General features: G+C 45.1%; 1 protein-coding gene across 1 annotated transcript; it reads left to right on the top strand.

Annotated features, from left to right (window-relative positions):
* Positions 1-1014: 1014 nt before the first annotated feature.
* On the top strand, positions 1015-13571 carry NKX1-2 (NK1 homeobox 2). The gene is made up of 2 exons (XM_040322108.1): positions 1015-1303; positions 12652-13571. The coding sequence occupies exons 1-2, from the start codon at positions 1153-1155 to the stop codon at positions 13224-13226; spliced, it is 726 nt and encodes a 241-aa protein (XP_040178042.1). The 5' UTR covers positions 1015-1152; the 3' UTR covers positions 13227-13571.
* The last annotated feature ends 9067 nt before the right edge of the window (positions 13572-22638 follow it).

Genomic DNA, 22638 nt, shown 5'->3' with positions numbered 1-22638 from the left:
CTTTTGTATGTAATTTTGTAGAACGTTTAATTCAATTTTCTGCATCTGTTTAACTCCTCCGGGGTCGATCCTTCTCCGAAAACGATCCCAGCACGCTTTATATTGGGAATCCCATAGAGCCCACAATAATCTAAACCTGGGAGAACAATGATGAGTTGATGTCTTTGGTTTAATCCAAACCTTGGAATTCACATTATAGCTAACCAAGCATCACTAATTTAGAGATTAAGACCAAATGGATGAGGAATTAAATGGATGATTGAGATGGGGGGCAGATGTGAGATGAAAGAGCTGCATTACAGGATGGGGTAGTGTCAATGCACGGTAATTGTGGCAATGAAAGAGTACAATAGCAGGACACCAAGGACAAATAAAATGGACTGGGTACCCAAGATAAATAGACTTCTCTCCTCCGCCTCCTTGTCTTGTCCCTTTTCCAGTTTAGTGTCATCTCCTCCCCTCTGTCTCGTGGCTGCTTGCTGTGTCTCCTCCTCTATGGGATGCCCATTAAAGCAGAGATGAACATAGACACCTGTCATCAGAGATAGTCAGACACTGAGGGCACCGGAGAGGGATCAGACACTAAGGGCACCAGTGGGGGATCAGACACTGAGGGCACCAGAGGGGGATCAGACACTGAGGGCACCGGAGGGATCAGACACTGAGGGCACCGGAGGGATCAGGCACTGAGGGCACCGGAAGGATCAGACACTGAGGGCACCGGAGAGGGATCAGACACTGAGGGCACCGGAGGGATCAGGCACTGAGGGCACCGGAAGGATCAGACACTGAGGGCACCGGAGGGATCAGACACTGAGGGCACCGGAGGGATCAGGCACTGAGGGCACCGGAGGGATCAGGCACTGAGGGCACCGGAGGGATCAGACACTGAGGGCACCGGAGGGATCAGGCACTGAGGGCACCGGAGGGATCAGATACTGAGGGCACCAGAGGGATCAGATGCTGAGGGCACAGGAGGGATCAGATACTGAGGGATCAGGCACTGAGGGCACCGGAGGGATCAGCAGAACCCCTGACGGGACTCGGATCTACCCAAGTCCATATTCTTCATCATCAGATTCCCAGGATATCCAAGTAGGACTCCAGGACTTCAGTGCTTGGCATTTGGCAAGTTCCAGTTGGATCATCACCATGGGCATGCTGAACTGCGATAGCTCAGAAGAAAAACTTCCCAGTAATCGGAAACATCTCCACACTCCTTTCTCCATTGTGGACATTCTCAATCAAGTTGGAGACAAGAGACCAACAAGTGAGAGTTCCAGAGAGTCCGAGAAGGAAATAGGTGAGATAACAAGTCGCTCAAATGTTCATTATAAGCAATTTAGACATCAGTGGTACCTTTTTTGGGGTGTGATACTTTTTTTTTTTTTTTTCCTTTAGTGCTAGTTCACACCAAATGCAGTTCCGTGCGCTTTTTTTTCTGCACTAAAGATGCATGCACAGTGTTTTCCATGTATTCCAATGGCTCTAGTTCACATCACGCAGTCAGTTTCCGGTGCAGAAACAGAATACATGGTGTGAACTAGAGCCATTGGAATACATGGAAAACACTGTGCATGCATCTTTAGTGCAGAAAAAAAAATCGCATGGAACTGCATCTGGTGTGAACTAGCACTTATGCAGATGTACCATTTAAATTGGATTGGTGGGCGATCATAAGCACCACATCCCTTTTTATATCAAAAACACACTGGGGTCATTTTCCTAAGGCCTGGTTCACACCTATGCAGGTTGCAGTTTGTATATTCCGGGTGCATTTTTGCGTTTTTCAATACACGTTTTTGATCCATTAAAGTCTATGGGACCAAAAACCAGAAGAAAATTCCCGTCCCTTTCCATAAAACGCACAGATGTGAACGTGACCCATAGGAAACCATGATATATGGACTGTAGTGTGTTTCTGCAAAACTGGAAATGCACTGAAAAAACGCATAGACCCAGACCATAAAACGGAATAGACGGTGCACTTTGCAAGTGCAGTTGTATGCTTTTTTTTTTCTTAGTAGATGTCAATGGGGTAAAGGTTGTAAAAAATACCCAATCGGATGCAAGGAAAATGTTTTGCAATGTATTGATGAATATATTGTTTAAATGGATGCCTTATTAATGCCTGGCAGCATAACGTCCCACTAAATAAATATTGCGTGTCTTTAGGCAAGTTTAATGTATTGTTTGTGTTCATGGACCAACTTTTTCCCAATGAAAATATAGAAGGTGCATTGGCTGAGTGATTTTAAACTTATCCTATATGAATTTAGGGCCAGATTCTCGTAGTTTGGCGTAACTTTGTGCGGGCGTAACGTAACCTATTTACGTTACGCCTCCGCAACTTAGACGGGCAAGTGCTGTATTCTCAAGCACTTGCTCCATAAGTTGCGGTGGCGTAGCGTAAATCGGCCGGCGTAAGCCCGCCTAATTTAAATGTGGAACAGGGGGGCGTGTTTTATGTAAATGTTCTGTGACCCGACGTGATTGACGTTTTTCACGAACGGCGCATGCGCCGTCCGTGGAAATCTCCCAGTGTGCATTGCTCCTAATACGCCGCAAGGACGTATTGGTTTTGACGTGAACGTAAATTACGTCCAGCCCCAATCACGGAAGAGTTACGCAAACGACGTAAAATTTTCAAATTTTGTCGCGGGAACGACGGCCATACTTAACATTGGTACGCCGCACTTACGCCACCATATAGCAGGGGTAACTTTACGCCGGGAAAAGCCTAACGTAAACGGCGTATCTGTACTGCGTCGGCCGGGCGTACGTTCGTGAATTTGCGTATCTAGCTGATTTACATATTTCTAAGCGTAAATCAGCGTACACGCCCCTAGCGGCCAGCGTAAATATGTAGTTGCGATCCGACGGCGTAAGGGACTTTACGCCGGTCGGATCTAATAGAAATCTATGCGTAACTGATTCTAAGAATCGGGCGCATAGATACCACGGCTCGGACTCAGAGATACGACGGCGTATCTGGAGATACGCCGTCGTATCTCTTTTGAGAATCTGGCCCATAGGATTCATTTTTACGCAGTTTTTTTTACTAAAATTTTTTTTTATTCTTCTTGAAGTAGACATAATATATTAGAGGGTAATATATTAAAACTGGAGAGTGCAATATCTGGTCCAGCTTTGCACAGTAGCCAATCAGCTTCTAACTTCAGCTTGTTCATCTAAGCTTTGATAAAAACCTGGAAGCTGATTGGTTCCTATGCAGAGCTGCACCAGATTTTGCGCTCTCCAGTTTTCATGAATCAACCCCCAAACAACATCATGAGCCTATCGTATATATAGTCAAAGGAATGGGTAAGACGAGGTCTCTGCATTATACACAGAAGGGATGTATGGCAATCCTAGACTCAAATAGTTCACTTCAAAATGAAATCCCAATGCAAAATAAAAATCTTTTGTTGGATATAAAAAAAAAAAAAAAATGAAATCCCAATAAAGCCCGGGAGGAGGAGAGGAGCGTGTGTTGGTGGCTCCTCATCTCCATTTTAGCTGGAGGCTGACCAATGGCAATCTGTCACACCCCCACACTTACTTTGTAACTTGTTGCTCTTCTACTTTTATAGAACTTCAGTATCGTGTTATCTTTAACCCCTCCTGTAATACCCCCTTTAGGCTACCGTTCCACTATTGTAACCCCAATTTAGAATACGACTTTGATGCAACTTTACAGTGTTTGGATCAAACTTGCAACAAAAGTTGCATCAAAGTAGCGCAGGAACCTTTTCAAAGCTGCTGCAACTTTAAGTTGCATAGTTTGGAATGGGTGCCATTGAAAATGAATGGGCTGTGACTTGTCATGCGACTTTGTGTCCCAAGTGGCATGACAAGTCGCACTAGTGGAAACAGAGCTTTAGTACCCAGCCAGTTTTCAGTGGTGTGATGGTTTGTCTGACAATTATTCATATAACATATAACACTGTACCCAAATTAGTTTTATATTATTTTTTTTTAAAGATTTTGTTAGGTAGTATTTAAAAAAAAAAAAATATATATATATATATATATATTGTTTTTTTAAAATATATTTAGATATAATAATAAAAAGAATATATATATATATATTTGTGGTTTTTCCATAGTGCAAGTGTAAGGGACACGTTTTTTATCCAAAATTATAAAGCAGAATTGTGTATGTATATATATATATATATATATTGTTTTTTTAAAATATATTTAGATATAATAATAAAAAGAATATATATATATATATATATTTGTGGTTTTTCCATAGTGCAAGTGTAAGGGACACGTTTTTTATCCAAAATTATAAAGCAGAATTGTGTATGTATATATATATATATATATATATTGTTTTTTTAAAATATATTTAGATATAATAATAAAAAGAATATATATATATATATATATATATATATATATATATATATATATATATATATATATATATATATAATTTTTCTTAAATAAATATATAGTATTATTACTATTATTAGAGATAATAATAAAAAGAATATATATATGTGTGTATATATATATATATATATATATATATATATATATATATATATATATATATATATATATATATATATATATATATATATATAAAACTGTCCTGACATATTTATTTCATGCGTTTGGTAACAACAAAGATTATATATAAAAAATGATAGCAAAAAAATTAACAATAATAAATAAATAAATAAATATATATATTTATTTTTAAATAAATATATAATATTATTATTAGATATAATAATAATAATAATATTAAAAAAGATTATATGTATAATATATAAATACTGTCCCGACATATTTATTTCATGCGTTTGGTAACAAAGATTATATATTATTATTAGATATAATAATAATAGTAATAATAATAATAAAACGATTTTATATCTATATATATGAAAATACTGTCCCAGCATATTTATTTCATGCGTTTGGTAACAAAGATTATATATAAAAAATGATATAGCAAAAATAATAATAATCAATACTAATAATTAAAAAAAAAAATATATATATATATATATACATACACAATTCTGCTTTATAATTCTGGATAAAAAACGTGTCCCTTACACTTGCACTATGGAAAAACCACAAATGACCCTTCTTTGAAAAGTAGACACCCCAAGGTGATCTCCTGATTTTGTATCATTTTTTTGGACATGAAGAAACCTGCTGTTACTGAGAGAGTTAATCTTTTAGGGCATTCTGAGCCTTTTAGTTCTACAACGGATGGAAGGTTACAGGTTGCCTTTCTCCAGCTTATGGTATAAGGACCAGTCCACACCAGAACACGGTGTGGGAAACCCAAATTCCGTTGCGTGTTTCCTGCACCCCACTCAAAATACACTGCAGTTGAAAACTGCAGCAGGTGTTAATATTAACTTAAAGGGGTTGTATACCCTCGTGTTTTCTCACCTTAAATGCCACCGATTTGACATGTGATTTGACATGTGATTTGACATGGGAAATCGCATGCCAAATCGTACCAATGTGAACCAGGGCGAACAAAGATGGGTTGATTTACTAAAATTGGAGAGTGCAAAATCTGGTGCAGCTCTGCATAGAAACCAATCAGCTTCCAAGTTTTATTGTCAAAGATTATTTGAACAAGCTGAAGTTAAAAGCTGATTGGTTACTCTGCACAGCTGCACCAGATCCTGAGCGCTCCAGTTTTAGTAAATCTCCCTCACAGTATATTAAGACTACATAACACCTCCTTCTCTTCTTCATAACAGGGGGAAGTGTTTTGTAGACCACAAAGATAGCAGGGAACAATGCCAACTGATAACAGTCCAGAGCACAGGTGTGCGCAGCCTATTACATTAGGGTGTGCACCCCACAGCTCAAACACATATATGTGTGTGTGTGTGTGTATATATACTGATGGTGTGAGCAGTTTGTATTATTTTTATTTATTTTTTTACTATTTTTTTAGAGCCCCATTAGGGGGCTTTGGTGAAATATCAGGGGTCAAAACAGGGAGAACGTTCTTTACAAAGGGTGATTAAGGTGTGCCCAGGCACACCCAGCACACCCTGTGAGCATGCCTATGGTCCAGAGGCAGAGGGCACAGGAAGTGATTGGCTCTGTATGCAATCCACACATTTTTTTGTTTCTCTCTTCTTTCTCTTTCTTCCTTCTTATTTTTTCTTTCTTCTTTTTCTTTGTTTCTTTCTTTTTCTTTCTTTCTTTTTCTTTCTCTCTTTTTCTTTCTTTATTCTTCTTTTTCTTTCTTTATTCTTCTTTCTTTATTCTTCTTTTTCTTTCTCTCTCTTTCTCTCTCTCTCTTTCTTTCTTTCTTTTTTTCTCATTCTCTTTCTTTTTCTCTCTTTTTCTTTTTCTTTCTTTCTTCTTTTTCTTTCTTTCTTCTTTTTCTTTCTTTCTCTTTCTCTTTCTTTCTCTCTCTCTCTTTCTTTACTACTTTCTCTCTCTCTCTCTCTCTTTCTTTCTTTCTTTCTTTCTTTCTTTCTTTCTTTCTTTCTTTCTTTCTTTCTTTCTCTTTCTTTCTTTCTCTCTCTCCTCCCCTCTCTTCCCCCTCTCTCTCTCTCTCTCTCTCTCTCTCTCTCTCTCTCTCTCTCTTTCTTTCTATCTCTCTCTCTCTTTCTCTCTCTCTCCCCTCCCTTTTTCTTTCTTTCTTTCTCTCTCTCTTTCTCTCTCTTTCTTTCTTTCTTTCTTTCTTTCTTTCTTTCTTTCTTTCTTTCTCTCTCTCTTTCTTTCTATCTCTCTCTCTCTTTCTTTCTTTCTTTCTTTCTTTCTTTCTTTCTTTCTTTCTTTCTTTCTTTCTTTCTTTCTTTCTTTCTTTCTCTCTCTCCCCCTTTCTCTCTTTCTTTATCTCTCTCTCTTTCTCTTGCTCTTTCTCTCTTTCTTTCTCTCTCTCTCTCTATGTCCCCTCCCTTTCTTTCTCTCTTTCTTTCTCTCTTTCTTTCTTTCTTTCTTTCTTTCTTTCGCTCTCTCCCCCTTTCTCTCTCTCTCTCTCTCTCTCTCTCTCTCTCTCTCTCTCTCTCTCTCTTTCTCCTTCTCTCTCTCTCTCCTTCTCTCTCTTTCTTTCTCTCTTTCTCTCTCTCTTTCTCTTGCTCTCTCTCTCTCTCTCTCTCTCTCTCTCTCTCTCTCTCTCTCTCTCCTTCTCTCTCTTTCTCCTTCTCTCTCTCTCCTTCTCTCTCTTTCTTTCTCTCTTTCTCTCTCTCTTTCTCTCTCTCTTTCTCTTGCTCTCTCTTTCTCTCTCTCTCTCTCTCTCTCTCTCTCTCTCTCTCTCTCTCTCTCTCTCTCTCCTTCTCTCTCTTTCTTTCTCTCTCTTTCTCTTTTTCTCTCTCTCTTTCTTATTTTTCTTTCTTTCTCTCTCTCGCTCTCTCCCCTCCCTTTCTCTCTCTCTTTCTCTCCCCCCTCCCTTTCTCTCTCTTTCTTTCTCTCTCTCCTTCTCTTTCTTTCTTTCTCTCTCTCCCCCTCCCTTTCTCTCTCTCTCTCTTTCTTATTTTTCTTTCTTTCTCTTTTTCTCTCTCTACCCCCTCCCTTTCTCTCTCTTTCTCTTTCCCTCTCTTTCTCCTTCCCTCTCTCTCTCTCTCTCTCTCTCTCTTCCCCTCTCTTTCTCTCTCTCTCCCCTCCCTTTATCTCTCCTTCTCTTTCTTTCTTTCTTTCTTTCTTTCTTTCTTTCTTTCTTTCTTTCTTTCTTTCTTTCTTTCTTTCTTTCTTTCTTTCTTTCTTTCTTTCTTTCTTTCTTTCTTTCTCTCTCTCTCCCCCTCCCTTTCTCTCTCTCTCCCCCCCTACCTTTCACTCTCTCTCTTTCTCTCTCTCCTTCTCTTTCTCTCTCTTTCTCTCTCTCTCCTTCTCTTTCTCTCTCTTTCTCTCTCTCTCTCCTTCTCTTTCTCTCTCTCTCCCCCTCCCTTTCTCTCTCTCTCTCTCTCCCCCTCCCTTTCTCTCTCTCTCTCCCCCCTCCCTTTCTCTCTCTCCCCCCTCCCTTTCTCTCTCTCCCCCATCCCTTTCTCTCTCTCTCTCCTCTTTCTTTCTCTTTCTCTCTCTCTCTCCCCCTCCCTTTCTCTCCCCTTCTCTCTTTCTCTCTCTCCCCTTCTCTCTCGCTCTCATATTTAACAGACCAAAAGGGCGTAAATAAAAGGCATTCATTGATAGAGTTTGCATACAGTGAACCTTCCACGCAGGAAAGAAGAAATACAATTAAAGTGAATAAAATCGTTTCCATGGACAGATCTGCAGAACTTGGGATCTCGGAGACGACAAGCATGTTTTTAGATTTCCATGATACGGAAGCGGAGATAAATCTGTCTGATTACTTGGAGGCGAAGGGCCCCTGTAATTGCTCTGGCCCCTGTGGGATGCCGGGGCAGGTAGGTTTAGTTGTAAGGCTTGCTGTCCCTGGCAGTGATCAATATCCCATTACTGGTGTCTGCCTATCTCTGTGCACAGGCTTCCTGTCTGATGAGAAGACCCTGGATGGCAGAGATGACAGCTATCGATCCTCATCACGGGACGGTCACTTCATCAGGACTAGAAAGCCAGCAATTTCTCCCTAATAACCCTGACTAATAAATCTCCTCGCCTGCGCTTGCCCTGTCACCTATTTGTCAGGGACACAGGTCACGGCGTCGTCTTATTATACAAGACCGTTCTAGGAGGAATATTCTGTATATTGCTGTGACTTTCCAACGACTGAAGAGCTACAAGTCCCAGCAAAATGCTACAAGACGTTCTGAGATCTGTGTTTACTTGCAGCACCACTAAAATCTAAAGGTGACCATACACTGTACAATCTGATTGTACAATCTCCTTTAGATATACTACGTAGTGGAAGAGCCTGCCTGACTTGATGCACATTGAATGGATTGTTTAGGTTTGTTCTGTTACGTCGTTTTTGGTAAACCTAAATGATATTAAACAGAGATCATACAATCAGATTGTATAGTCTATGGATGGTGAACCTTTTTCAGCCCGAGTGCCCCAACAGCGACACAAAACCAACTTATTTATTTCAAAGTGCCAACACAGAATTAAACTTACCAGCGGCTCTGTACATAGGATGGGACTGATCATCCATCTGAATGAGTCCTAAGGGACCAGAAACATAAGATTCTGCCAGATTCGCTCAGAATGCACTGTGCAACATACACTGACCTACCTGACCCCTACACTGACTTACACGGCCCCTACCCGACCACCACACTGGCCTACCTGAACCCCTACACTGACCTACCTGAACCGTGCACTGACCTACCCAACCCCTACCCTGACCTACCCGGCCTCTACCCTGACCTACCTGTACCTTGCACTGACCTACCCGACCCCCACACTGACCTACTTGACCCCTACACTGACCTACCTGACCCCTGCACTGACCTACCATGCCCCTACACTGACCTACCTGACCTCTGCACTGACCTACCTGGCCCCTACACTGACCAACCTGACCCCTACACTGACCTACCCGACCCCTGCACAGACCTACCTGACCCCTACACTGACCTATCTGACCCCTACCCTGACCTACCTGACCCCTACACTGACCTACCTGACACCTACACTGACCTACCCAGCCTCTACCCTGACCTACCTGACCCCTACCCTGACCTACCTGGCCCCTACACTGACCTACCCGGCCCCTACCCTGACCTACCTGGCCCCTACCCTGACCTACCTGACCCCTACCCTGACCTACCCGGCCCCTACCCTGACCTACCCAACCCCTACACTGACCTACCTGACCCCTACACTGACCTACCTGACCCCTACACTGACCTACCCGACCCCTGCACTGACCTACCCGACCCCTGCGCTGACCTATCCGACCCCTGAACTGACTTACCCTGACCTACCTAGCTCCTACACTGACCTACCTGACCCCTACCCTGACCTACCCGGCCCCTCCACTGACCTACCCAACACCTACACTGACCTACCTGACCCCTGCACTGACCTACCTGACCCCTGCACTGACCTACCCGACTCCTGCGCTGACCTATCCGACCCTTGAACTGACTTACCCTGACCTACCTGGCTCCTACACTGACCTACCTGGCCCCTGCACTGACCTACCTGGCCCCTGCACTGACCTACCTGACCCCTACACTGACCTACCTGACACATACTTCCTGCACAACTCAAACCAACCCCCCACACGCAGTACAATGTAAATCGGAGGATCCATTATCCTCCATACCTCTCCATGGCCTCATCGTCCAGCTCTCCCGAGCACCAGGCGGGCAGTATTGCCGCAGTCCCCCGCCATGATCCAGCCGCTCCTTGGTATCCCCACCGCCGGGAGGTCAGCTAGTAGCCAGTGCACCTCTCCCATGGTCATAATCTTCTCTGAGCACCTCCCCCTCCGTTGTTCCATGGGTCGCAGTGCCAGAGCATACCTCCCAACATTTTGAGATGGGAATGAGGGACACCTACTAGCAAATGTATGTAGGCATAGGACACGCCCCTCTGCCACACCCCCTTAAAGGAGAATTAACAAAAAAAGGTTAAATAAATCTACAAATAACTTTTTTTTTTACCACTACTATTCCTTTATATTGGCTTTAAAAATTTACAAATGCAGCAATTTATCATTTGGATGAAAGGTTTAGCACTGGAAAACACGTTTTGAAAGATAAAAAGTGTATTTTATATACAACTATATAGATCAGACCAGAATGAGGGACAAATGAGGAGGAATGAGGGACAGAGGGACATTGCTCCAAATCAGGGACAGTCCCTCGAAATCAGGGACAGTTGGGAGCGATGCTAGAGGGACAGGCGTAGTCCCAGGGCAGGGGGGGCTGGACTAGGGTGCGGCAGAGAGGAATGCCTCGCCGGAGGTGTAGGGGTCCGGGGGAGGCAATAAGCTGCAGCACAGACCCTGGGGACGGCAAAGGAATAACTTTACACCCCCCTAAATGTCACCCCTGGGTCGAGATGACTGGCTGTTTAGGCCCAGATTCTGAAAGGGCTTACGACGGCGCAACGCCATGTGCGGCGTCATAAGTCCTAATCTGGCCCGTCGTATCTATGCGACTGATTCTTAGAATCAGTTACGCATAGATAACCATTAGATCCGACAGGCGTAAGGCTCTTACGCTGTCGGATCTTAAATGCAATTTTTTTTTCGCCGCTAGGTGTCGCCTCCGTCGTTTTCCCGATCGAGTATGCAAATTAGCAAAATACGCGAATTCCCGAACGTACGCGCGGTCGACGCAGTGAAGTTACGACGTTTACGTTAGGTTTGCGCGGCGTAAAGTTGCCCCTGGGTATATGAGGCGCAGTCAATGTTAAGTATGGCCGTAGTTCCCGCATCGAAATTTGAAAATTTACATCGTTTGCGTAAGTCGTCCGTGAATAGGGCTGGACGCCATTTACGTTCACGTTGAAACCAATGACGTTCTTGCGACGTCATTTAGCGCAATGCATGTCAGGAAATTTTAGGGACGGCGCATGCGCAATACGTTCGGCGCGGAAACGCGCCTAATTTAAATGATCCACGCCCCCTACCCGGATCATTTGAATTAGGCGGGCTTGCGCCAGGGGATTTACGCTACGCCACCGCAACTTTACAGGCAAGTGCTTTGTGAATCAAGCACTTGCCCGTAAAACTTGCGGTGGCGTAACGTAAATGAGATACGTTACGCCGCCGCAGAGATGCAGCGATCTACGAGAATCTGCCCCAACGTGTGTATCCAGCTTTAGACAAATTCCTTAGGTAAGAATGCTACCAAATTCTATCCAGTTTCCAGAGATTTACATTATTGTTAACCTCTTCAGTCCCGGAGGATTTGGCTGCCCAATGATTTTCTGCGATTCTGCACTATTCTGGGACCATTGTCATTTATACAGCGATCAGTGCTATAGTAATGCACTGATTACTGTGTAAATGACACTGGCAGGGAAGGGGTTAAACACTAGGGGGGCGATGAAGGGGTTAAGTGTGTCCTAGGAGTGATTTTAACTGTGGGGGGGCTGGGCTACAAGTGACACTACAGTGATCACTGCTCCCGATTACAGGGAGCAGAAGATCAGTGTCCTGTCACTAGGCAGAACAGGGAAATGCCAACACACTGAAGATTTTAAAGGGTAAAAGTTTGTCGGCATTCCCCAAGCGGACGCAATTTTGAAGCGTGACATGTTGGGTATTAATTTACTCAGCGGAACATTATCTTTCATAATATTAAAAAAAATGGGGATAACTTTACTGTTGTCTTATTTTTTAATTAAAAAAAGTGTAATTTTTTCCCAAAAAAGTGCGCTTGTAAGACCGCTGCGCAAATACTGCGTGACAGAAAGTATTGCAACGATCGCCATTTTATTCTCTAGGGTGTTAGGATAAAAAATATATATAATGTTTGGGGGTTCTAATTAGAGGGAAGAAGATGGCAGTGAAAATAGTGAAAAATGACATTAGAATTGCTGTTTAACTTGTAATGCTTAACTTGTAATACCAACGGCCACCACCAGATGGCGCCAGCTCACACAAGGAAGAGCTGGGGACTTCACAAAAAAAGGGTTTTTTTTGCCCACCTTCCAAGCCAAGTCGCCAGGAGGCTATTTCTAGTCGCCATGGCGACCGGGATTTGTCGAGCCCTGGTCTAAGCTATCAAGCCCTAATATTTTTATTTTTTCCCTGAAATCCTTACTAATTGTTGCTCTTTTGCACCTTCACAGATGTGAGCACAGACATTGTATCTGGACCAGAAGATGACGAAGCGGGACCTTCTTTGGACCCAAAATCCAGGGAAGAAGAGTCGCTGAAGACGGAGAATCTAGAGAGCACAAAGGTCCCTGTGGCCAGTTCTAAGCCCCGGCGGGCCCGCACCGCCTTCACCTACGAGCAGCTTGTGGCCCTGGAAAGTCGCTTCCGAAGTAGCCGGTATTTGTCGGTGTGTGAACGGCTCAGCTTGGCTCTGACCCTGCACCTAACGGAGACTCAAGTCAAGATCTGGTTTCAGAACCGGAGAACGAAGTGGAAGAAGCAGCAGCCCCCAGGGAGTTCGGAGGCCAGAGCCTGTAATACTCACAGTTGTCCCCCGAGTCCCGGGCCACAATTTATCCCAGCCTATTCATCCTACCCCTGCTCTGTACAACACCCTCACATGTACCCAACCACAAACCACCAGGTGCCACCATTTCCCAGACTCTTCTTATCTCCTTCCAGCTCCTTCCCACCTTCTCCAGCTTTTCCTTTCCCCCGGTTTGTAAATTCAGTCAGTATGACATCATTTTATAGCCCCACCCCCTAGGAGCCTGCAGCCTTCAAAAGTGTATTGCTCGCTGCTTGTAGCAGGCGCATGGACAAGTGAATGGACAGAGGAAACGTGGCTAGATGGACAAGAAAGCCAACTCTTCTAGTCCTCTGCCTGGACTCTGTGGAGGGAATTTACTGAGGCCGTTAAAGTTCTAAAGAGACACCAGACAAGACAAAACCGTGTGCTTTTAGGTACGACACCATTGGCAGCATCTTCTGTGTGCTTTGCAATCTATGCGCCATCGTGTGATCCATAAGGGTCAGAACATTATCTGTGACATTCCTGCATAAAAAAAGGGCAAATATAACATCTGGTTGTAACATTTGTCCCGTCAAGTGGTATTAAACCCAAAAATGTATTGTCCTGCAGCTTACCAATCGTTAGATGTGGTGGCTGCATTCCTTTTCATTTTTTTATGCCTTTCTCCCACTGTTTTCACCTGGTGATCTGGCCAGTAACACAGCTCTTGTATTAGAATGCCCTCACTCTGGATGAAGGAGAACAGGGGCACAGCAGGCAGCAGCATTGTCAGTCTGGAGGGAAGGGGAGTGTTAGACCCCATACACACTATTAGATTTTCTGCAGATTTTTGTCTTCGGATTTACCAAAAACCATATAATATGAGGTTAAACCTTAAGACCGGGTTCACACTGTCGCCAAATGGGGCGCACAGCAGGGGTCCGGTGCGTGCTGGTTCACCGTTTCTGGTCTGATTTCAGGACACTGCACCGGACTCGCTGCGGAGATATGTGAACCGGCTCCATAGAGAGCCAGTCACATTCTCCTGCTATGCGGGGAAACGCACATTCAATTCTCATAGGCGTGAACCTGGCCTTAGAGTTTCAATTTGTATGCAATCAGGCAGGCCCTTGCACTACATGGTAAATCTGAAGACAAAAATCTGCAGAAAATCTAATAGTGTGTATGGGGCCTTAGATGTACTAGCAGATTTAAATACACTAACTAATTGAAGCCAAACTACAGCTAATACCATACTTTAAAAGCAGTTACAGCTAACATTTTCTTTTTTTTTCTTTTTGGGATAAAGTTTTTATATCAATAAACCAGTGCAGTTTGGGAGTTAACCACAGGGGGCGCTGAAGGGGTTATGTGTGACCTCATGTGTGTTTCTAACTGTAGGGGGGTGTGGCTGTAGGTGTGACGTCATCGATTGTGTTTCCCTATTAAAGGGAACACACGATCAATCACAGCGCCACAGTGAAGCACGGGGAAGCTGTGTTTACCGATCGCAGGACTCCAGCGGCGATCGGGTCCCGCGGTCGCGGTCACGGAGCTTTCCTCTTTAAGTGCCCGCGACCCACGGCTGGGCACTTAAAGGGGACGTACAGGTATGTGCCTGTGCCCAGCCGTGCCATTCTGCCGACGTACAGTATATGTGCAGGAGGCGGTCCTTAAGTGGTTAAACATAACAAGAGAAAATCCAATGCTTTTCAGGGGCTAAAAACTCTCCCTTCATCAGGGCCTAATGGCTGAATTAATTGGAGTAAAAAAACTGCACAGCAATTTGCAAATAAAAAAGACTGTGATTGTGCTGTTTTGTGTCGCCACCCCCAGAGTGCAATATTTTTGCACATCTTTACAACACAGCTATGCAAATATATATATTGCTTTTTTGCCTAAATCTGGAGTTCTGTAAAGAGGACGGCTACTGCTGGCCTGCAAATGCTATTTGTCTGCCTCTGTCTTGGATACTTTCTGAATCAGCAATGAAAAAATAAGTATGCAGCAAGTGAAGGCACAACCTTTGATACCCATGCTTGTTCTAGTTGAGTCAAGCTGGGTTCATGACATGCAAGTGTACCCGGCTCGCAATGGAGCCGGCTTACTTAGATCCGTGGCGGCCGCGGTCCGCATTCCAAAAGGGTCCTGTGCGTCTTTGGGTCCGGTTCAGGTGCGAAGTCAGGCAAAAATTCAGACCTGAACCGGTGAACAGGGACGCACCGGACCCCCATGCTGGGAGCCACGGCCGCACATATGTGAACCCGGCCTTACTCCGAAAGAAATGAAGCTGGAGGATCAGCATGACAGGCAAAGAACTATCAATGTTAAAGGTATATTGGTAATAGCAGCCCTTGTGTTCCTGCCTGAATCGTTCCATTCAATCGATCGCTCATCGGATTGGTAAGAGTTCCAATGCACCATTCCAGTATTTGCATGGTCTGTGTGTGTGTGTCAGGGTTTCAGGAAATCTCCTCTCAGTATTTCTTCTTATGATGTGAGAATTATAGGAATTGCACTTTTACAATCTCATCTTTATTATTGTCTTATATGTTCTTCCATTATATATTGAGAGAAGGTGATAATAAAGATTTTAACATTTTGTATTTTTTTTTAATGTTCTTTATTTTCAAGCTAATAAGTGTAAGTACCCCCTCGGTGGTAAATGGTTTGTACTATCCCTCCAACTGCCACTTTTGCTGGACAGTTTGGTCTATTAACCACTTAAGCCCCGGACCAATAGGCAGCTAAAGGCCCAGGCCAGGTTTTGCGATTCGGCACTGCGTCGTTTTAACTGACAATTGCGCGGTCGTGCGACGTGGCTCCCAAACAAAATTGGCGTCCTTTTTTCCCCACAAATAGAGCTTTCTTTTGGTGGTATTTGATCACCTCTGCCGGGTTTTTTTTGCGCTATAAACAAAAATAGAGCGACAATTTTGAAAAAAATTCAATATTTTTTAGTTTTTGCTATAATAAATATCCCCCAAAAATATATAAAAAAATAATAATTTTCCTCAGTTTAGGCCGATACGTATTCTTCTAAAATCGCAATTAGCGTTTATCGGTTGGTTTGCGCAAAATTTATAGCGTTTACAAAATAGGGGATAGTTTTATTGCATTTTTATAAAAAAAATTTTTTTTACTACTAATGGCGGCGATCAGCGATTTTTCTTCATGACTGCGACATTATGGCGGACACTTCGGACAATTTTGACACATTTTTGGGACCATTGTCATTTTCACAGCAAAAAATGCATTTAAATTGCATTGTTTATTGTGAAAATGACAGTTGCAGTTTGGGAGTGAACCACAAGGGGGCGCTGTAGGAGTTAGGGTTCACCTAGTGTGTGTTTACAACTGTAGGGGGGTGTGGCTGTAGGTCTGATGTCATTGATCGAGTCTCCCTATAAAAGGGATCACACGATCGATGCAGCCGCCACAGTGAAGCACGGGGAAGCCGTGTTTACATACAGCTCTCCCCGTTCTTCAGCTCCGGGGAGCGATCGCGAGGGGGCGGCTAGAAACGAATAGCCGCGCCCTTGTCCCGGATCGCTCCCCGCGGAAATCCGACCGCCGCATGTAACGGGGGGGTCCCGATCGGACCCCCGACCCGCGGAAAGGCAGGGACGTACCTGTACGCCCATATGCCTGTATGTGCCATTCTGTGGACGTACATGTACATGCGGCGGTCGTTAAGTGGTTAAAGGACCAAGGAATAAAACATACTTAAAGCGGAGGTTCACTCAAAAAACAAGTATATAGCTTTACATTCAGTATACCTCAAACATGTACAGTATGCCATTTTTTGTTTTTCGGGGGTGTACATACGGTATTATCGATATTTTCCTCCCGGCTTCCGGGTACTCGCTCCCGCGGGAGTGGGCGTTCCTGTGCAGTGCCGCAATGTCCTCTGGGACTTCGCCCATATGATTGACGTGCCTGAGAAAAACTCCCCCCGGCGGATAAGGCGCGCCATGACTTTCCGAAAGTAGCCGAACCGCGGAGGAAGAGTTCTGCAATTGTCGTCCATCACTAATCCCCCTCCCTGTGTGGGCCCCCCTGTGTGCTTGGGCCCCCATACAAGAGGACTGGCGGTCCCCCCCTATCAGCAGCCCTGCCTATGACCCCAAGAACATCATCCCCTCCGTCATGGAGGTGGAAACATTATGCTTTGGGGCAGTGGTGGCAGGTGCTTAAAATTTTTGGGGGGACGCAAACGAAAAAAAAAAAAAATTGCAGCCTCACTGTGCCCATCGAATGCAGCCACTGTGCCATCAATTCGCACCACTGTGCCATGCCATCAAATGCAGTCACTATGCCATGCCATCAAACGCAGCCACTGTGCCATCAATTGTCACCACTGTTCCATGCCATCAAATGCAGTCACTATGCCATGCCATCAAACGCAGCCACTGTGCCATCAATTTGCACCACTGTGCCATGCCATCAATCGCAGCCACTGTGCCATGCCATCAAACGCAGCCACTGTGCCATCAATTCGCACCACTGTGCCATGCCATCAAACGCAGTCACTGTGCCATGCCATCAGACGCAGCCACTGTGCCATGCCATCAAACGCAGCCACTGTGCCATCAATTCGCACCACTGTGCCATGCCATCAAACGCAGTCACTGTGCCATGCCATCAGACGCATTCACTGTGCCATGCCATCAAACGCAACCACTGTGCCATGCCATCAAACACAGCCACTGTGCCATCAATTGTCGCCACTGTGCTAATTGTCACCACTGTGCCCTTTAATTGTCGCCACTGTGCCCATTGATGTCACTGTGCCCTTTAATTGTCTCCACTGTGCCCATTCATGCCGCTGTGCCAATTGTCCCCACTGTGCCCATTGTCCCCACTGTGCCTATTGTCGTCACTGTGCCCATTGATGTCACTGTGCCCTTCGTCGCCGCTGTGCCCTGAAAAATTACCCCCCCCCCCGCCCGGCACTTACCTATACTGGAGTCAGCCATCCACATCCCTCGATGTCTTCTCCCGCCCTCGATGACGCTTCAGCCAATCAGGTTACCGGTAGCCAGAACCGGTCAACCTGATTGGCTGAGACGCCTGTCAGTCTTATCCAAGGAACGCACCCCCGCACGTTCCCTGGATAAGCTTCCGGATACTGAGGGCTGTACTCGGAAAGCCTATCAGCGCCGCTGGCTCTGATAGGCACTTCCGTACAGCCAACCAGCTGCCGTTATTCAGATAACCGGCGCTCAAGGTCCGGCCATCTGAATAGACCAGCGGCAGCAGCGACAATAACATAGATTCATGCAATGCATGAATGTATGTTATTAGACTCAGTGGCGGTGCAAGAGCCAGAGGGGGCGGCGCTCCAGCGCCCTCTATGGACGAACCGCCACTGACTATGGCAGTAGTTTAGAAAGGATGAGAGTGGCTTTACATCCACTTTAAGGATTTCCAAGTCAAGTCCAAATGGATACTGGAAGCAAATAAAAGTTTTGTGTGAAAATGATTTGTTACAATAAAAAAGTTTTGCTATCCATTTCATAAACATTTGCTTCACTAAGTTGAGTTTCCTGCTGATATCTTATCTCTCATGTCGTTTGTGGAGCGCACATTGCCACTGGTCAGTGTGACCTAATCAATGCCGGGACATGTAGTCCTAATCCAGATCCAGCTGTAGTGATAACATATTTTATCACTTGGAATAAACTTCAACATCCACAAAAATGAGTTCCCACTTTTGGGATGTGTGTGCATTGCGTTGCACCAGCCTGGTAAATAGACTGCAAACGCACTTTAGCGCACCCCAAACTACACCTGACCCATTGGATGGTGATAGTCAGTGGCGGTCCGTCTATAGAGGGCGCTGGAGCGCCGCCCCCTCTGGCTCCGCACCGCCTCTGATAAATAACATACATTCATGCATTGCATGAATGTATGTTATTGTTGCCAGCTGCCGCTGGTCTATTCAGGTGGCCGGACATTGAGCGTCTGCCACCTGAATAACGGCAGCTGGTTGGCTGTGCGGAAGAGCCTATCAGAGCCAGTGGCTTTCCGTGTACAGCCCTCGTCTCCCGGATGCTTTAGGCCCCTTGCACACTGGGGCGTTTTTCATGCAGTACAGCGCTAAAAATAGCGCTGCTATACCGCATGAAAAATCATGACCTGTAGTGTTCAATGTGAAAGCCCGAAGGCTTTCACACTGAAGCGGTGCGCTAGCAGGAACGCTCCAAAAGTCCTGCTAGCCGCATCTTTACCGCGGTATAGGAGCGGTGTGTTCACCGCTCCTATACCGCGCCTTCCCATTGAAATCAATGGGAAAGCGCGGTAATACCGCGGTATTAACCCTTTTTCGGCCGCTAGCGGGGGTTAAAACCTCACTGCTAGCGCCCGAATATCGCGGTAAATACGACGGTATAGCCGCGCTACAAATAGCGCGGCTATACCGTCACCACGGCTGCACGCCTCAATGTGAAAGCAGCCTTATACAGGGAACGTACGGGGTGCGTTCCTTGGATAAGACTGATGGCCGTCTCAGCCAGGGATGGACTGGCCATTGGGACTACAGGGAGTTTCCCGGTGGGCTGATGGCTCAGTGGGCTGGGTTCAGTGACAGCGGCCTGGGAGTTTCTCACTTCTGCCTAATCTTGTCCCATAAGGGGGGGGGGGCACCAAACTGATTCTTTGCCCCTGGAGAAATAATGTCTAGCTTCCCCACTGGTACTGCCTATAAGAGTACTAGTACCAGCCGTTCTAGTTGCTAGTGAAGGGGGAGAGGGGGAGATGCGGGAGTTGTCCGGCCGCTGTGGGAGATACCTGTCAAAGTGGGCCAGTCTGGATGAAGTCCAGGGCCAAATTTTTGTCCCAGTCCAGCCCTGGTCTCAGCCAATCAGGTTCGCCGATTCTGGTTATCGGTAACCTGATTGGCTGAAGCGTCACCAAGGCAGGAGAAGACATCGAGGGACGTGGAAGGATTAAGGTAAGTGCATTTTACAGGGCACAGCGGCGACAATGGGCATTAATGCGGACAGTGGCATCAAGCGCACAGTGGTGACAATGGGCACAGTGGCAACAATTAAAGGGCACAGTGACATGCACAGTGGCAACAATGGCCACAGTGGCGACAGTTGAAGGGCACAGTGGCGACAATTGAGGGGCACAAATAGCGCGGCTATACCGTCACCGCGGCTGCACGCCTCAATGTGAAAGCAGCCTAACTGAAATAATAGTGACAGACCAACACAAAGTGGCACATAATTGTGAAGTGGAAGGAAAATGATAAAATGTTTTCCATTTTTTTTTTTTTACAAATAAATGTGTGAAAGGTGTGTGTGGGGGGAGGGGGGGCATCTAGTGCTAGTAAATAGAGTCCACCTGTGTGTAATTTAATCTTAGGATAAATACAGCTGTTCTGTGAAGCCCTCTGAGGTTTGTTAGAGAACATTAGTGAATAAACAGCATCATGAAGGTCAAGGAACACACCAGACAGGTCAGGGATAAGGTTGTGGAGAAGTATAAAGCAGGGTTATGTTATAAAAAAATATCCCAAGCTTTGAACATCTCACTGAGCTCTGTTCAATCCATCATCCGAAAATGGAAAGAGTATGGAACAACTACAAACCTACCAAGGCTGTCCACCTAAACTGACCGGGCCGGGCAAGGAGAGCATTCATCAGAGAAGCAGCCAAGAGGCCCATGGTAACTCAGGAGGAGCTGCAGAGATCCACAGCTCAGGGGGGAGAATCTGTCCACAGGACAACTATTAGTCGTCTCTCCACAAATCTGACCTTTATGCAACTAGTACTGCACATCACCCTGAACACACCATCCCCACTGTGAAACATGGTGGTGGCAGGTTCATGGTGTGGGGATGATTTTCTTCAGCAGGGACAGGGAAGCTGGTCAGAGTTGATGGGAAGATGGATGAAGCCAAATACAGGACAATCTTAGAAGAAAACCTGTTAGAGTCTACAAAAGAATTGAGACTGGGGGGAGCCAGAGCTACAATGGAATGGTTTAGATCAAAGCCTATTCATGTGTTAGAATGGCCCAGTCACAGTCCAGACCTAAATCACATTGAGAATCTGTGGCAAGATTTGAAAATTGCTGATCACAGACGCTCTCCATCCAATCTGACAGAGCTTGAGATATTTTGCAAAGAAGAATGGGGAGAAATGTCCCTCTCTAGATGTGCAAAGCTGGTAGAGACATCCCCAAAGAGACTTGCAGCTGTAATTGCAGAGAAAGGGGGTTCTACAAAGTATTGACTCCGGGGGGCGCCATACAAATGCCCCCCCCACACTTTTCACATATTTATTTGTTTTTCCTTCCACTTCCCAATTATGTGCCACTTTGTGTTTTTCTATCACATAAAATCCCAATAAATACATTTATGTTTTTGGTTGTAAGATGACAAAATGTGGGAGATTTCATGGGGTATGAATACTTTTTCAAGGCACTGAATGTACACACAGCAAGGGGTGTATTATAGTGCACAGTGATTGGATACATTGTATATATATATATATACACACACACACAGTGGGGGAGGTGTATTATAGTGCACAGTGTCTATCTATTCCTGTATACAGTGGGGGGGGGGTGTATTATAGTGCACAGTATCTATTCCTGTATACAGTGGGGGAGGTGTATTATAGTGCACAGTATCTATTCCTGTATACAGTGGGGGTGGTGTATTATAGTGCACAGTGTCTATCTATTCCTGTATACAGTGGGGGAGGTGTATTATAGTGCACAGTGTCTATTCCTGTATACAGTGGGGGAGGTGTATTATAGTGCACAGTATCTATTCCTGTATACAGTGGGGGAGGTGTATTATAGTGCACAGTATCTATTCCTGTATACAGTGGGGGTGGTGTATTATAGTGCACAGTATCTATTCCTGTATACAGTGGGGGAGGTGTATTATAGTGCACAGTGTCTGTACACAGTGGGGGAGGTGTATTATAGTGCACATTATCTATTCCTGTATACAGTGGGGTGGTGTATTATAGTGCACAGTATCTATCCCTGTATACAGTGGGGGAGGTGTATTATAGTGCACAGTATATATTCCTGTATACAGTGGGGTGGTGTATTATAGTGCACAGTATCTATCCCTGTATACAGTGGGGGGGGGTGTATTATAGTGCACAGTATCTATCCCTGTATACAGTGGGGGGGGGTGTATTATAGTGCACAGTATCTATTCCTGTATACAGTGGGGGAGGTGTATTATAGTGCACAGTATCTATTCCTGTATACAGTGGGGGGAGGTGTATTATAGTGCACAGTATCTGTATACAGTGTGGGGGAGGTGTATTATAGTGCACAGTATCTATCCCTGTATACAGTGGGGGGGGATGTATTATAGTGCACAGTATCTATTCCTGTATACAGTGGGGGAGGTGTATTATAGTGCACAGTATCTATTCCTGTATACAGTGGGGGGAGGTGTATTATAGTGCACAGTATCTGTATACAGTGTGGGGGAGGTGTATTATAGTGCACAGTATCTATTCCTGTATACAGAACACTCCCTATAAATAGAAGTGCCAGGCTCTGCGCATTCCCGGCGGCCCCGCCCCTTGCTCCTCCCTCCGCTGTCACATAGACGAGGGCCGGTGGGGGGAGATGGCTCGTTCTACGCAGATGATTGGTCATGGAAAAAACAGACTGTCCAATCGGCGGT

Source organism: Rana temporaria, chromosome 8, assembly GCF_905171775.1.
Source record: "Rana temporaria chromosome 8, aRanTem1.1, whole genome shotgun sequence".
Classification (NCBI taxonomy): Eukaryota; Metazoa; Chordata; class Amphibia; order Anura; family Ranidae; genus Rana; species Rana temporaria.
The sequence above is the reverse complement of the archived record's forward strand: the minus strand, read 5'-3'. Positions and strand labels throughout refer to the sequence as shown.

What these genes read in the sequence shown, in the direction of transcription:
- NKX1-2 (XM_040322108.1), top strand. Translation starts at nt 1,153, where the DNA reads ATGGGCATGCTGAACTGCGATAGCTCAGAAGAAAAACTTCCCAGTAAT. An exon ending in AGAGTCCGAGAAGGAAATAG is followed by an intron (nt 1,304 to 12,651) that starts GTGAGATAACAA and finishes GCACCTTCACAG; the next exon opens with ATGTGAGCACAGACATTGTA.